The 16,832-nt window shown below is 35.4% G+C and overlaps 1 protein-coding gene across 2 annotated transcripts in view; it reads left to right on the top strand.

The window, feature by feature from the left end:
* The window catches only part of LOC140151554 (uncharacterized), a 38,312-nt gene that overhangs the window by 15,719 nt on the left and 5,761 nt on the right, over positions 1 to 16,832 (top strand). Inside the window, exons 3-10 of one of the 2 annotated variants that reach the window (XM_072173943.1) lie at positions 5,405 to 5,514; positions 7,791 to 7,913; positions 8,981 to 9,467; positions 11,088 to 11,253; positions 12,223 to 12,416; positions 13,447 to 13,638; positions 14,657 to 14,692; positions 16,311 to 16,389. In XM_072173943.1, coding sequence (XP_072030044.1) covers positions 5,405 to 5,514; positions 7,791 to 7,913; positions 8,981 to 9,467; positions 11,088 to 11,253; positions 12,223 to 12,416; positions 13,447 to 13,638; positions 14,657 to 14,692; positions 16,311 to 16,389 — 1,387 coding nt within the window. The remainder of the gene's footprint in view (positions 1 to 5,404; positions 5,515 to 7,790; positions 7,914 to 8,980; positions 9,468 to 11,087; positions 11,254 to 12,222; positions 12,417 to 13,446; positions 13,639 to 14,656; positions 14,693 to 16,310; positions 16,390 to 16,832) is intronic. The other variant, XM_072173951.1, reaches the window with a different exon arrangement.

The raw sequence follows: 16,832 nt of genomic DNA, 5'->3' as shown, positions 1-16,832 counted from the left end.
GAGCTCAAACTTGGTGAGTGGGTGGACCTTGGACTAACAAACAAAAGTTTCCACGGTGACCTTTTCATCATACCTACGGTTAAGAGGTCATAGGTCAAGAAAGGTAACAGATTCAAATTGCTCCTATGGAGCTCAAACTTGGTGGTTGGGTGGACCTTGGACTAACAAACAAAAGTTTCCACGGTGACCTTTTCGTCATACCCACGGTTAAGAGGTCATAGGTCAAGAAAGGTAAAATTTCAAATTGCCCCTATGGAGCTCACACGGGTGGGTGGGTGGACCTTGACCTAACAAACAAAAGTTTCCACGGTGACCTTTTCATCATACCTACGGTTAAGAGGTCATAGGTCAAGAAAGATAACAATTTCAAATTGCTCCCATTGAGCTCAAACTTGGTTGGTGGGTGGACCTTGGACTAACAAACAAAAGTTTCCACGGTGACCTTTTTCGTCAGACCTGCGGTTAAGAGGTCATAGGTCAAGAAAGGTCAAAATTTCAAATTGCCCCTCTGGAACTCAAACTTGGTAGGTGGGTGGACCTTGGACTAACAAACAAAAGATTCCACAGTGATCTTTTCTTCAGACCTACGTTTAAGAGGTCAAAGGTCAAAAAAGGTAAAAATTTCAAATTGCCTATGGAGCTCATACTTGGTGGGTAGGTGGAAATTGGACTAACAAACAAAAGTTCCATTGTGACCTTTTTGTCAGACCTACGGTTAAGAGGTCATAGGTCAAAAAACAAAGATTTCAAATTGCTCATGGAGCTCAAACTTGGTCGGTGGGTGTAACTTTGGCCAGGTTTGAGATCTGCAAAAGCCAATAACTAGGACAGCCGAGAACCGCGAAATACGGGTAACCGCCTAGTAAATTATAATCCTCATAAACATGATATTCATCTATGGCATATTGTTATCAACACCTTTTTCTACTTTGTGTATGTGGCAAAACTCATCACATTAAGGGATGGGGTATGAGCGTTTGGACAGTATTTATTGTGGGACATTAGAGCACATCAGACATATCGAATTGCATTCTGAATACGAAGAATGTCCTTCTGATATCAAATAATTTTGATTTTTTTGAAATTACAATGTAATACACATTTTATGGCAAATCATTAAAATTGATATTTTTGATATTTAACAGTACTCAAAGTAAACTTTATAAATCTGATGATTTATACTTAAAGTGTATGTAGGTGGGATGAAAAGCCGACGATCAATTGAAAATGTTGACCTTTAAGTATTGAAGATATGGATTTTTTTCCAAAATACCAAAAAAAATTAGGCCTTTTTGGGAAAATATTCATATCTTCAATATGAAAGGTCAAAATTTTCAATTGATCGTCGGCTTTTCCAACCAGCTACATACACTTTAAGAATATATCATTAGATTTGTAAAATTTACTTCGAGGACTGTTATATATCAAAAATGTGAAAAATATCAAATTTTAAAAATTTGTCATAAAATTTGTATTATATCGTGATTTTCAATGAAAATTATTTGATATCAGAAAGACATGCTTCGTATTCAGAATGCAATTCGATACGTCTGAGGTGCTCTCATGTCCCACAAATAATACTGTCGAAATGCTCATTCCAGATCCCTTAATGGATTGATATGATATTTGTTGGGTGCAGCACCAATGCCCAGGGGGCCTCTCAAACTGAATGGTGTTGTCATCCTCAAGCAGAAACTTGTGGGAGAGGGTAGGGTTTTCACTCGGACATCGAGGACCATGTTTAGGGTCCCATTTTCCTTTGACAAAACTTGCGATTATGTGATGTTAGGACTTGGATGATGTACATGTATGCAGTAACAAAACCTAAATAATGTTTGCCACTAGGTTGAACAAAGTATTGTGTGGTAGGATATGGAAGATGAGGGGCAATATATAATAAAATTAAAGATTTATTTCAAAAAAATATGTGACATGTTCTGATCCAGTTAGACCAAAGTCTGCAATATTGAAATTGATAGACACATATAAGGAGTAAAAATGCAATAAAAGCATAAGGAAATGAACATATAAAAAGTTCATAACTTTCCAAACAAGTATGCCTGCGATATGGGGCAAGGTAATATCTCAGTTTTCAAAATTGTTGACTTTGGTCTGATTGGATCAGATCATGTTACACATAGGTTTACCATTATAAAGGCCATGCATGTAGCAATTATAGATAGATTTATGTAAGTTTAATCTTAATTTATCTACTTTCATTCAGTCAAAACAACATTTTAGGCTTAAAATAGATGTTGATGCAGAGCACCTTTTATGCACAGCTTTGATTTTTTTGTAAGTGTGTGATATTATTTTATTGCATTTTGTGATTTCACAATGTTGGCAACTTGCAGAAGAGTGGGTACACATATACACAAAGCATGTTTGACATTCTGTTTCACATGTAAAGCCCAAAACAATAATTGAGTTGCCTTCACGCAACCGACCCAATAAAAGAAAATTTAGCCCCCCCAATCAAATTTGTACGCCTAAATGTCAAAATCAAAATTTAATCAGGTTGTGCTTTGGTATAAATAAAATACAGACAACAATGTGTTTTCCTCTGTTACAGTAAAAAACATATTAGCCTATGTAGTTTTAGTATGGTTGAGTTGGTATGACTGCCCACCAGACCCTAGCCAAGATTTTCATCCTTTTCCTTATTCCTTTGCCGAAGTTTGGCCTAATAAAGTACATGGATCATCGTACCTTTCAAATCACACATTTGTTTGAAGATAACTATACTCACTAGATAAATTACCATTGGCAAATGAGGACACTAGTTTTAAGATGAACTAGAGGTTTGGAAACTGAGAAGTGTGTGATAAATAGCAACTGATGATGTGATTCATAGTGAGCTTGCCATAGGGAGGGAGGCTTGCCCTTATCGTTAGCATCTGTCAAGAGTCATAAGCCTAACTGTATTGGATGTTTTTGTAAAGCACTTCAATTACAAAGTGACCTTAACTCTGAAATTGGTTTAGGATGCATGACGAATCATTTACTTACATAACAGCTGGTATTCAACTAGTACATCATCCTTGATATTGGTCATGTGCACTGGAAGAATATGGTTTGCTAAGCACTAAGAAGTTTTAAACTATATGAACTTCTACAAAGTACCAAGTAACTTCTTTGTTCATATTCTCTCCTTTTTCATTTCTTCTTTCCCTTCTGATAGCAAAAAAACTATGGGTTGGGTTAGGGTTAATGCACTGCTAAAAAGTGCTGTCTACTGAAGATAGCAGTATATTATAAACAGTATACTAGCGAAAAGCTTGCCCTTAGTCCAGGTGTCATATAATCTACATTGTAATGTTGGAGTTCATTCTGATATGGTTAAAGTGAAGCAACTAGGGTTCAACCAATATGGCATTTGTCTACCGATCTGATATCTGATATCCGATATCGATGTTATAATATCGGCCAATATCCAATCCGATCTAATATCGGTAAAAAAGTATTTATTTATTAAAAAAAATTTTTGTTTTCAAAGTTTTTTGAAAGTTTTTGGCATCTTTGGAAAACACTGGACCTATTCTGAAGTGCTAGGATCATTCACAGTTAATTTGAAATTTTTTTTTTTTTAATTACAGTTTGTTTTTTATTAATATGCAAACCATTAACTAATTTTTACCTCATCATATAACACATAATTATAGATGCATTGGTTTTCCATGCATTTATAATATGTGATACATGAAGAGGTAAACATTGGTTAATGATTTGCATAATAGGATAATAAACTTTAATAAAATTTTTTCGTAAATTTTTTCCACATTTTTTTCTTCAAATTAACTGTAAATGATCCTAGCACTTCAGAATAGGTCCAGTGGTTCTTCAAATTAAATCGAAAACTTTGTGTCGGGGGGGTGCATCGGTGTTTCGTTTCTGTAATATGGAAACACATAGTACCCCAACTATATGTACCCTGATAATGGTGAGCAAATTATGTGTGTGTGTGTGGGGGGGGGGGTGTTGATAAACTTGCATGTGATCTCATAAGATATTGTGGAATGGGATCACTACATAATAAAAAATAAATACCAAAAACCTTCCCAAGTTTATAGTTTACTAAAACTGTCTAGTTGGTGGCTTAAGTAGTTCCTTCAATATTGCAACATTTAGTTGCCAAGAGCCGATAGGTTTCTGTGTTAAGGATATTCATTTATTTGCATTTATTTAGAGTAGGCATACCTCACATATCAGACATAGTTGGCCACACTCCATGTGTTATTCCTATGCTATGCTGATATACGGACACTCAATGTATGGTAGATTACTACACAAGACCAGTATAATGGGCGCATCCAGATATTTTTGGCTCTCCCCCTAAAGAAGACATGGGAAAATCTTAATCTTTTTTAAGATCTGACCTCGTAAACAATGAGGTCAGATCATAGCCAGCAGTAGTGCATAGAGTATCATGCCTACGGTTTCATCACAGATCTTACCTTAGCACGCTGGTAAGCAGCGTTTGAGATGGTGTTAATCGATAGTCGATAACCGATAATCAATGATCAATCAGCTATGAATATTTAATTGGATTCTAAAAATAATGATCACGGACTCTCAGGTTCAAATGCGTGTGTGTGGGTGGGGGGGGGGTGTATACCCCCCTCGCATGTTGAGTGCTCGCAATTGCTGAGGACGGCTTTTTACCCCTAAAGAAGACATGGGAAAACTCAAACTTATTGGGAATCCCATGTCTTCTTTAGGGTAGGTGCCGTTAATTTCTGGAATAGCCCAATATGTGTATAAAATAAACTAGAAATAATTCTGTTCCAACTGACCAGCAGGGAACTAAAGGATGGATCCAAAAGGATTCAAATGTTTTACACTAACAAATGGTAAATTTAAAAATAGCATACATGTATATATGACACAACATCCAATGGGGAGTAAAAACAAATAAATATGGCACTCAGATGAAAAAAGAATGATGAAAAAGAAAGATGATGAAAAAAGAATACAAAACCTTTCAACTTTTTTATTTGATATCAAGCATCAAGGTCTGATAAAGTATTCTAAATTAATATTAGTTTAGAACCCCAGAACTTTAATCCACTTTGTTTTATCTGGTCAGTATGAATAACATTTACCAGACAATATACCTGTAGCTTGATTTATTTCACTTTTCAACTCTAAAAAGTCACATGGCTCAAGACAGCTTAGTAAATTGGCGGAAAATAATGAATCAGAAATGCGTGAATGCGAAATATTGTGATTGCGTGCTCAATTTGGGCTATTTAGGGTTATTTAGTAATAGTATCATACAAAAAAATCATGTACGCCAAATCCTACATGCATGAAGTATATTAATAATTAGATGGATTGTAAGCTGTCTACACTTCAATAGATACTTTAATGCTTTTAACTCTTGTCTTTTCTTACTCTTCTTCAGGGTGGAACCATTCTTGGTCGACCAGACCAAATTCACCATTTAGGCAACACAGAAGTCACATATTCATTGTTTTTAGACTACCTAGGAGGACTAGGAGCTGAAGATTATAGGTAGGTTATCGCGTCTTTGGGATTAACGAATGAATATATTTACTCAGTCTTACAAAACTCTTAAAATCAGGCTTAAAACTTGACCAATATGTTTGTTTGTTTTTCAGTTTATTACATGCATTAAGTAAAGGCTGTATATGTTTGATTGCTGTTATTTAAAGCCATAATATATAATTTATGTTCATTTCCATTTCAAAGTTCAAAAGGAGCTGTTGGAAACTGCTTATTTCACAGTAATAGCTAAATTCAAATTTGGTTAATGGCCTGAGCTTTCAATCCTAGCAGGTTCTTTATCAAGCTCAGGCCATTAACTAAATTTGAATTTTTGAATTTGTATGATACATTCTTTCCACAAAAAAAGACAAAATAATAATATTACTGATTGCTGTCAGGAAGGTTTTCTATCCATACCAAAATAATGAAGTAACATGAAAGAAAAACTACTTGCCATTGTTTTCTATCTCAACCATAAACCTGTGCAGCTCTATGGGAACCTTATCATGATGACAATGATATTTCAAAATTTTCCTGCAAACACAACCAATTTGGCTGGTTCCCAATTACATGGAAGTTGAAACTCTTTAAAAAGGAAATTTATTGAAAATTATCATATCATTATGGCTTTTGAAAACTTCTTGAAATTAGAAAATCATGGTTTAGAGGTTAATACTGGGCATCAATTGTTTTGAGGGTATTGTGAAATATCTAAACACTAGCAGTCACCCGTCTTTCACGGTCACCGTCTTTCGCGGTCACTGTCTTTTGCGGTACTGATATTTTATATAATTTATTATAATGTTTTATTTAATGTGATCAGTGAGGTGAGAGGATATTGTCATTTAGAATTACAATTGAGAAGATCAGGTGCAATTTCAAAAAAACACTTGAATTTTTTTACCTTGCATCCCATTTTGAAAGTTGTGGCAACGTGCCCCGGGCGGCAGCCTTAGGGGGGCGCCAAATTGACCAATTCAGTATCGATTTTGCGCCCCTCCAAGCGATGAAAGTCAAAATTTGCGCGCACTTCATGCGCATTTCAGCACAAAATCAATTGAAAGAACATTTTAAGACCAATATTCAACTTCTAGTAACCAAAATTAATTAGTGGTAGGCCTTATTTGTAGTTTCAAGAATTGGGGGGGGGGGGCACCATTATGTATCCTTAGCCACAACCCCTTACCCCTAGCTACGACACTGCCCGTGTCCAAGATATTCTCGGGTGGGGGGGTAGGGGCGCCGATTTTGTTTCTTGCCCCGGGCGCTACCAACCCTAGTTACGCCACTGGTCCCTTAGTTGAATAAACGTAGGCCTTCAAGACATCCAAATGCTTATAACCTTACCAGACTTGCACCTGCATTGCTGAAAAGTCACCCAATTTTTTCTTAACCATCTGTTCCTATGGGACAGGAAATTGTCAAAAGTCTCAGGGAAAATCACCCATTTGGGCTACCAAACCACACAAAAGCATCAAACACTTGAACTAATTCAATAAACAAACACTCTACTGTTGACAATATGTTCTCCATAACAAACAGTTATCCTTTGAATACATGCTAATGTTCACAAATTAGTTGAATAAACAATACATGTTAATGAGTTTCTACTGTGTGATGTATAATAGTTGATGCAGTGACTGGAGCATGAGACAAAAAAGAGTATGCGAGTGAAAAATATGGCATTGTTCTTTTAGGCTGAAAGGCCTTTTCAGTGCTTTTGGAACTAATTAACTTAATTAGACCCCCTTAACGTAAACAAAAACAAGATTCAATGTTTTATTGAAGTGTGCACAACCTTGTTCTTCGCATCGCAAAAGTCCGTTTTCTGAAATAATGTAAACCGTAAAAGTTTTTAGCCTCACCAATTCGCCAGTTTCAGTAATTTATTATAGATTGTGCTTTGGAACCAAGGGATATTCCAAGGTCCAAAGCACAATGTTTAGATATTTCACTATTCCTGAAAAACAAACTGATGCAAATTCATTAACCTCATTTATAACCGCCACGTTTAACTTTTTTTAAATTCAAATTTAGCGCACATTTTCTTCTTTAAATATTAACTGTATCTTTTGTTTTCCCCGTAAAAAAGTCGAATAGCCGATTAGGGAAATACCGCTAGTGACCAATCACACTAGCACGGAAAAGTACTTATTTCTTTTGCCCATGTCCAACATAAGGAACATTATTTTCATGTTAGCAAACCTGATGATATTTGCACAAAACTTTATGGAATGTAAGATAATAAGATTTCTTTTCTGTTTTTCTTTTTTCTTGAACAGTGGTGATAAGTACAACTTGTTTGATCACAACTGTAATTCCTTCAGTAACGAGGTTGCAGAATTCCTTACCAGTAAACATATTCCATCATTTATAATAAATCTACCGCAAGAAATCTTAAATACGTAAGTAAAATGACAGGGAGATTGTGACATTTTAGTAAATTACTATACACTTTATTGATTGCATACCAAGCTGCTGTCAAGCTGATATTGTGTAAGTAATATATAAATGTCATAATTATTCTCTTTGTATCATCATATACATAAGCGTCCAATTGCATAAAAGAATAAACTAGTGCTGGTTTCATACTTCCTGCCACTTGCTGCTGAGTGGCGTGACACCTCATCATGCCGCTTGTATACTTTTTTTGCAAGCAGAACAACATGCCGCTGAGTGGCAGCGATGACTATGAAAGCCGATGTTGCCGCTTATCACTGCTAAAAATTGATTCCTGTTCTTAAACATCAGTGTGGCGTTGCTCCCAAGTTGACTTGAATTAGACTCCTAGCGATCTGTCACTTTCAGTTCAGTTCAGTTTTATTTTCATCTCAACACACATACATATAAATAACATGATATAGAAAAAAACATTTTGTAATAAATTAGTAACAATGCAATACCAAATAATTTACAATTGAGATACCAATATTAAGGGGTGGGGTATGAACGTTTGGACAGTATTTATTGTGGGACACTAGAGCACATCAGACATATCGAACCGCATTCTGAATACGAAGAATGTCCCTCTGATATCAAACAATTTTGGGCAAAGCAGTGGTTATCTATATATTGGCCTGCTGCAGGTCACCGCTAGCATTTCTAGTGCAACTTTGCAGTGAAGCAAAATCGTCGTCAAAGCAGCAAGCGGCAGGCATGTATGAAACCAGTATAACCTGAAATAGAGGGGTGAGAATGGCAGGCCTTTAAATCTTTTGATTTGTTTTTGGAAATTGCAAAGCATTAACAAGGATTCATGCTTGCAAGGTTGCATGTATGAGTCATGGCTATATTGTGTCTATATACAAGGACCCTTGACTCAATCCTTCTGGGCATCGAAGGGATTAGCTTGGAAAGGAATAATCAGGTGAGCTCAAAGAAACAGGTATTTGCATGCCATCTTATATCACTACCTTAGTTGAATTTGATATTAAATCAACACAAATTTGATATTCTTGTTGTTAATTTTCAGGCCTATAGGAGCCATCCTAAAACCCATAATGGATTCCATGTCAGCCAACCCCATGGGCAAACCCACAGTACAAGGACATAGACCAGCATATGATCCAGTCATCCCCATTTCACAACAGCAATTGATCGATTCCAATACAGCAACCAATGGCAGCATAGATGCAAATGAGCCATCAACATCAGCAGCCAATCAAGATGCAGCTGTGGCTGGAGTTGGGAAAGATTCAAATAAAGATGGGGGTGCTGGTAAAGAGAAGAGTGCTAGTGTAAATAATGATGAATCTGTTAATAAGGAGGATGAGAATGATGCTGCAGCATCTGGATCATCCACAAATGGTGAAAGAACTTTGAGTGGTGCCAAGACATCGCCAGCATCACTGAAGAAAAGCTTTATAGATGAAGAACTCACTGAAGAAAAATATCAGGAAACAATGAGGAGGTTAAGAATGCCAATTTCAGCTACCCTTAAGCTTTTCAAAGAGGCTAATGTAAGTATTAAATAACTGAATCAGCTCTCAGCAGTTATAGCTAAACAGGTTTAGGAATAGTGATGAAGGAAAGAGGATTGTCAAAAGCTCTATGTTTACTGTCATGGAATATAAATGCCCTCAGCTATTCCATTTGGATTTCTTGAGACAGCAGAGTCTGCATGTCATACATGCGTGATCAAAGGCAGTGCATCTGTAGTACGCGATGCGGCACAAAGTGACTGTGCCCTACAGATACGCCACATTTAGTTACACGGACGCTACTGTTATGAGGAAGCAAAATATATTAATAGTTATATACAGGACCTGTTAGAACAGTGCACCTAACATTGACTTTGCTTGTATAAATTAGCATGTTCTATTACTATTACCCCCCCCCCATTTCAAGGATTTTATATATCAAATTTACCCCCTTTTACATGCAAAATTTAAAAAAAAACTACTTCAATCAAGACACAAAATACACACCAAGTCAGCCAGGATTTAGTCATATATTTGAATGGAGTTTTACTAGAATTCTTGCCCAACATCAATTCCAAGAACTAACAGAAATGAAACTTCATCAATTTTGAGAATTGATGGAATTGCTAATTATGCATGATATGAATATCTCTAGTTGAAATAAAACTATGATCACAAATCCTTAGCAAAGGAATTCCATTCTTTTGGCACATATTTATATATTGTACATTTTGTCAAAAAGAAATGCATAAAAATAAAAAGAATAGTAACAAGAAATTAATTCATGGTTTGAAATGGTCGGTTTTATATTGGTATTGGATCCATTACCCCTATAATATGTCATATTTGATACCTTAGAGTATAAATATGATATCCTTGGTATGCAAATCAGTAAGTGAATGTCCTAGTGCCTGATATCAACTGTTCAATATATGATACTAGGTATGTTCAGATAGTCTAGTAATTTTCCCATGTGGATACTCCTATTGTTGTTTTAATTTTAAGTAGAGATATTTTGCAACTATATCAAATCATGAAGAATTTGTTATGAACATCAGCAGGTGATGAATAAATGTGCCAATACTAATGTAGTAACTAATTGTTGGTTGTTGAAATGTGACATAAAATTCATATTCCAAATATTAATTTTGTTTTTGACATTAACTTATTCATAACACTATCATGTGTTGTTTGTATTGAATTTCAGTATATTGAGATATGTTACACACAATGAAGACAACTGAAACATGCTGCATGGCATAACTTATGAATACTCTTCATACCTTACTAGCTGTTGAGCATGAAAAAATTGTCATAGTAACTTACCCGAAACCCTGAGCAATGGGTATGCTATATGAATAAAAAAAAACATGTGGGGAAAAGTGCTTAAATATGAATTTCGAAAGCTATGCACACAGTACCCTTACACAAACCAGTGTGATTTTTTTCTTGGTCTTATGCTAGGGTAGTTTGGCTTTTGAAATTAGGATTTGAAGTCAAGATATTTCTTCAGAAATTGACATTATAAGAACTGACTTAAAATAAGTTCAGATTTCCTGTACAGTTAAAGAGTGATGTCTTTTCCAATGTAAGTTACATGTACTTGTACCATGATTATGACTAATTTTACTAAAATGAAACAATTTCTTGTTATTTTAGCCTGAAGCCTGTGTGGATGCAGTGAAAGCCAGTGTTCCAGAGGGTTTGCTGACACCTGAAGAACTAGCCCTTCTAGATTCATTGAAAGTGTCCTTAATTATAATACCAGATGACTGTTATGATGATCCCCCTCCCCCTGTCCATCCTCAATGCTTTCTGGTTATAGGTAAGTTTTAAAATCATAATAAAATTGTGCAGGATATATTCATAGATCTTTGTCATTTTTGTGATAGGATATATGTACATTTAAAACCCAAAATAAAAATGTGCAACTTTCCTGTCAATTGTGAAATTGAGATGTGTACAGGGAGCGAAAAACAAACAAACAATAAAATGATAGAGATGGAAGGATTTTATCAATAGTGCATTTGGTAACTGAGCATGTTGATGAGGAATTGAGGATAATGCTACATTTTCACATTGCCTGGTCAGATCAAATCAGAAAGTGAGATGGAATCTCAAGCTTAACATATGATTGAAATGATGAAACTAAGTGAGGAATTTTGAACACAGCTTTAGAAAGCGGTTTTGTGAATGCCTAAATCCACAATCATGTATCATACATATGTACTTGTACAGCGTTATTTGCTGTGTGTCAGGCATAGAGTTCAGCCCTCATCGGCTTATCAAAATGCTTCATTCTATGAAATAAAGTTATGATCATAGGGCATAATATTTCAAGTACTTATTTATTGTATACCTATATATCTGAACTCCCTAGTAATTATTGTGCATACCCTCATAAGATTTGTAATCCATGAAGCAGGTCACCCACCTTTAAAGACAAGTGGATGTGCTACCTGATCAGTTGATGGTACATGTATTCGCTGTCGTACTGCACATTAGTAACCATTAGTTACTGCTCCAAGCCTTGGCTCATACACCTGTCCGAATTTTGATATGCCATAGGCTTTGTGTTGTGATCATTTCGATCAGTGATTTGAAACAAAGAAAACGTGATCCAGTTGAACTTGCAACGGTCATATTCTAATGTGCACTACGACAGCGAATTATGATTCAGTTTAGCATTATGGTTAGGATTAAGAGATTAGGGAAAGGGTTAGGATAATGGTTTAGTTGGAAGTGATGATGACTATTCTAAAGTTGCTCCAATATTGTTTTGTTCTCTGTGCAGGTAAACTGCTAAGCCTTCCAGTTGGAGAGCTTTCACCTGATGTTCTTCATCCTCTGGTAGACTGCCTACAGCTCGCATTTCTCAAGCAAGATGTCATTACACTGATGCAAGAAAATGATGACCACATGATTATGAACTTTGTCAGCATGTGTGAATGCCAGACATTAGAAGTCCAAATTGCTGTACTCAGGATGGTAAGGATCAAGAGTGTCAAATATTAGTCCAGTTTCCAAATTTGTTACATAATGTAGTGTAATAAGATTCTTGGTCAAATCTTTTCACAATACCACTTGTTTCACTTCACTGAGTTTTACATAAGAATTTATTGGGCCAATAATTAATATTACCAAGAACAGATGCCACTTTTCCATTTTTTAGCGGAATGACATTTTTCTGTAAAACAAAAAAGCTGTTTCTTCGGCTGTCCTTCCAAAGAAAACTGAGAAAAACCTGGACAAATCCCTTGATATTTTCATCTCATCCTTAGTGCAATGAATATTTGCAACGGCAACACTGCTGAGTTTTGCTGGCTGCTGATAGTGCTTACCGTATTATACATATTGAATAGGTACCTTTAAAGTTGCTGGGAACCAGGTCACGGTGGACTGTCATTGCGATCATGTGTCACCGAATTTCATATTTGAAGTGGAGAAATTGGAAAAAAAAAATCTGGTTAAAAATGGTTATAAAGAAAGAAAAAATAAGGAGAAAGATGACAATGGAGATTTTTTGAGAGTATGTGAGGAAGCTTAACTGGCCAAACCGGATTTGGATGACACCACACAAAAAGGATGTAATTGTAAGCTTACAATTGTGTTACAATGTTAATCAAGTTTTTTAACAAACCCAGTGGCATCTGTGCAAGAAATATACCTTAAAAGTTATGTCAATAATTAGGCTGCATTGAGAGATTGCCTCACATAATTTCTGAAGAAACAAATCGGTTGTTTTTGCTGGGTGATTTTTATACTATTGTTTTAAAAAACATACTTTAATTTTAAAGATGGCTAATGTCAAGAAACACAGAAAATATATATCCAGTGATAAATTCTTGCTTTGGCAGGGGTTGTTGTTCCGTGCCCAGTTCCATATGATATTGCCAAAATGTGTTGCAAGGTTTACAATGGTCATTTAAGGCCTTTTTACGAAACAGTTTGTCTTACTGCACCAACAAACTATAAACTATTTGAATAATCTGTGTTTGTTTGATTGTCATTCTTACAGCTGTGTAACATCTGTAGCTGCTGGAAAGGTTACCATTGGTTGACATCTATCATAGAATGGCCATCGCATACAGGAGAACAGATAACCAATGGAAGAGTGGTGTCATCTCTAGCTTGTAATTGTCTCCTTACAGGGTTTGATGCCATAGTACAACCAGCAGCTATTCTTGCATATAATATATCCAAATATACTGTAAGTACTATAGCAAGCACCTTGTGTTTGGATTATCTAGTCCATTTCCTTATCCTGAATTACCAATTAATCTTAATTTTTCTTGTAGGACATGAGTTATACTATCTTCTATGGGGTTGATAGACATTTTTCACATCCAAAAGGGGATCTGAAAGGGGGACCCTGAAAAAAAAGTGAATTTTGCATTGTTTTATTTGCATCAGGCCCCCCTGAACAAGTGTTTGTGAATGGTCCCTTACTTGCTTGTATAACTCTCTTTTGACAACCAACATTGAATTCCAAAGAGAAAATACAATTTTGTTCCACCTGATTGTAGAAAATGTGCAAAATTACTATAGTTGTTATATGTAGTCTGTTCACAAATTAATTGGATAGATAACCTTTGCTCCTGTATGTTTATACTGATTGATGAACAGTTTAAAGTGGTATAAATCTGATTCCAACAGTCACTCTTAATGTACATATGTAAGTGTGTGATCTGTGGTTCAATAAGGGTTTGAAGTCACTTTATTTATTGTTGTTTAATAGCCTTGTCATTGTTTATTTGTCAGAATAAAGATGACAAATAGTTCATGTGCAGACAAATCTGTACAGCATCCCAAACCTTACACTTGTTACTGATCAACATGACGATTTGTCAGATACACTGCAGCTTGTCTTCTACAGACTGGGGGAATTAGGCTGCTTTTATGTGATAGATTTGTGTGTTGTGATTGTCAAATAGGCCTATACATACACTAGTATGCTTCTGTGGTTGTAGAAAGACAAAAATACAAAACATGCAAACAAAAGACTGAGATCAGAAATACTTTATTTATTTTCACATTGTATTCAAATATGGTGTCCTAGGAAAATCTCAAATGCCAAATCTTGTTTGTATGACAAGAAAGAACAGGAAAAATACCTTTGTGAAATGAGCCGTACAAAACCAATAGAAAACAGCCATCATTTTTCTTACCATTTCTTCTTTTTCATATTTCTTTGTCCCGCTTTTTGGTGTCCTTGGTGTTGTACTCAGTTAGCTGCTAGAGTTGTTGGGGATTGGTCCATAGAAGTGAGTAATTGTTTTAGTTCCCAAAATAACTTTATATGGTGTAAATTGGTCATTGAGGTATTCAAAAAAGTTAAGGCAGTAATGAAAATGATCCACTATAATGTACAACTAAGTTGCTTTTGTGACTGGTTTTTTATGCATAGCCAAATACAGTCCTAAGACATTTGTTGTGTTCAGATTGTCATTCACCTTTTTGATGTCAATTATTTGTAATTGCCATAAAATTTGAAAACAATGACCAAATTACTCCAATTTTCCTGATAGCATGATCATTACTCAAACTCATAGTTTGAACTAGTTTGAAACAAACAAGATTTGAATGTTGGACATATTCCTTGGACACCATTTCAAATATTCACTTACTCATTTATTCATTCAATCGCATTATGTATGTGGCTGCTGGATGGCAGACCTCACTAATTTAGCCAGCCAGTCAAAAATATTACTCCTTGGTCCACACCTCAGCCTCAATTCAGGTGTAGTCAAATTCTCATTGTAGAAATGTTGTTTAATTATGACATGATATGATCCACTTCAGCCCCAAATCAGTAAAAGTGAAAATGGAATACTTTTATTAGCAAAAGTAGGAACATTAGCTCAGTACCAGGTAAAAAATAACCCAGCAAGTGCATTATTCTGTCCAATTTCTCAAGCATCAAGTAATATGCACTTTCTAAACTATTTCATATTACATCCTGTGATTTTTGCATTTTAAAAACAAAAAGTCACTAAAACAGTTGAAACTTACGAGCAAATGTACAGGCATTTATCTTCAGAGATAATGAATCAATCTTAGGTGATGCAAATGTGTTTTCAAAAGCACTGTGCATTGTATGTGGAGTTGAAATTTTCATACACTCTGCTTATTTTCCTAACATCAATTTTGATTGGCTAATGTGGTTCTGAAGAATGTTTTAATAACATTTCAAAAACATTTTTAAAAACTTGCTACAAAATATTCATACATAATATTATTCAAGTGTTGATAAAATTATGCAATAACATTTGAAAAACATATTTATAAATGTTCTATCTTGTAGTGTTTTTTCATACAAATTATTTTCATAACCTTCATATAACCCAACATTGCAATATTTTTACAAAATTTTGACCTAAACCAACAAAAATGTTTTAAAAAACGTTAGTGTGTTTGCTGGTAATTATAGTAACTTAGTTTTCTAAACTATATATGTTCCCTCTTTTGGTCTTGCTGGATCAGTGTCAAAAAATATTTTGATGTAGGTATCTATTTGCTAGGGTGTCTATATACCAAGTTCTGGTATTTCTCTTCTCTTCTCATATTGTGAGCTGCAGGCTGATTGCAGTCTTATGGGGTTATTTGGGAAGGTCACTTGATGAAGATTTGTATGCATTTCATGTGCTGTCTAATAACATCAACAGCTGCTTTTAGATTTTTTGTGTAGCACCCATGACATGTAGTGTTTACCAGTGTTCTTTGTCAACATAACATATTCACATTGATGATATTATTGCATGAGTCACAACCCTTTCCCCCTCTCCCTCCAACTCTATCCCATCCCAATCATGACAAAAACATGTTTTATGTATGTGTTTGTGACTTTGTGTGTATTTTATGTATATACTCTTTTCTTCACAGATCTCTGAGGATTTTGCCATAGACTTTGCCTGTGCCTTGTATCAGTGCCTACAGTCAGGGGAGCTGTCAGAAGATACAGGTAGGTATCTGGTACATTAGGATCCCTTTCAGGGATGCTAAATCATTATTGAGTTGTATGTAAAGGTTTTATCAAGATTTTGTTTACCAGTTGGGCAGAACTCAATGCTGTTGTCAACTAAGTGTAGATTTCAAATGGGGTTACCTGAATGGGTGACTCTATTTGAAATCTATACCTGACGCCTGTGTGGGTGATTTAAGTCATGTCTTTTAAAAGGGGTATATGGATTTCAACTGGAATAATCCATTGTGTGACCTGCCAGTCAGCAGCACTGCATGAGGATGTACATGTACTATACACTTGAAAGTGTGCGATTCCAGTAAAAGGAACTTTTCACACATTAAATATTGGTAATAATGATACCCCATTGCATGTTAAAAGTAGACCTGGAAGACGAAGAACATCCTACTTGTCTTATGTGCAAAAACTGTTTGGGGATATCG

Source organism: Amphiura filiformis, chromosome 1 (genome assembly GCF_039555335.1).
Source record: "Amphiura filiformis chromosome 1, Afil_fr2py, whole genome shotgun sequence".
NCBI classification, from domain to species: Eukaryota; Metazoa; Echinodermata; class Ophiuroidea; order Amphilepidida; family Amphiuridae; genus Amphiura; species Amphiura filiformis.
This window is presented reverse-complemented; position numbering and strand designations above follow the sequence as displayed.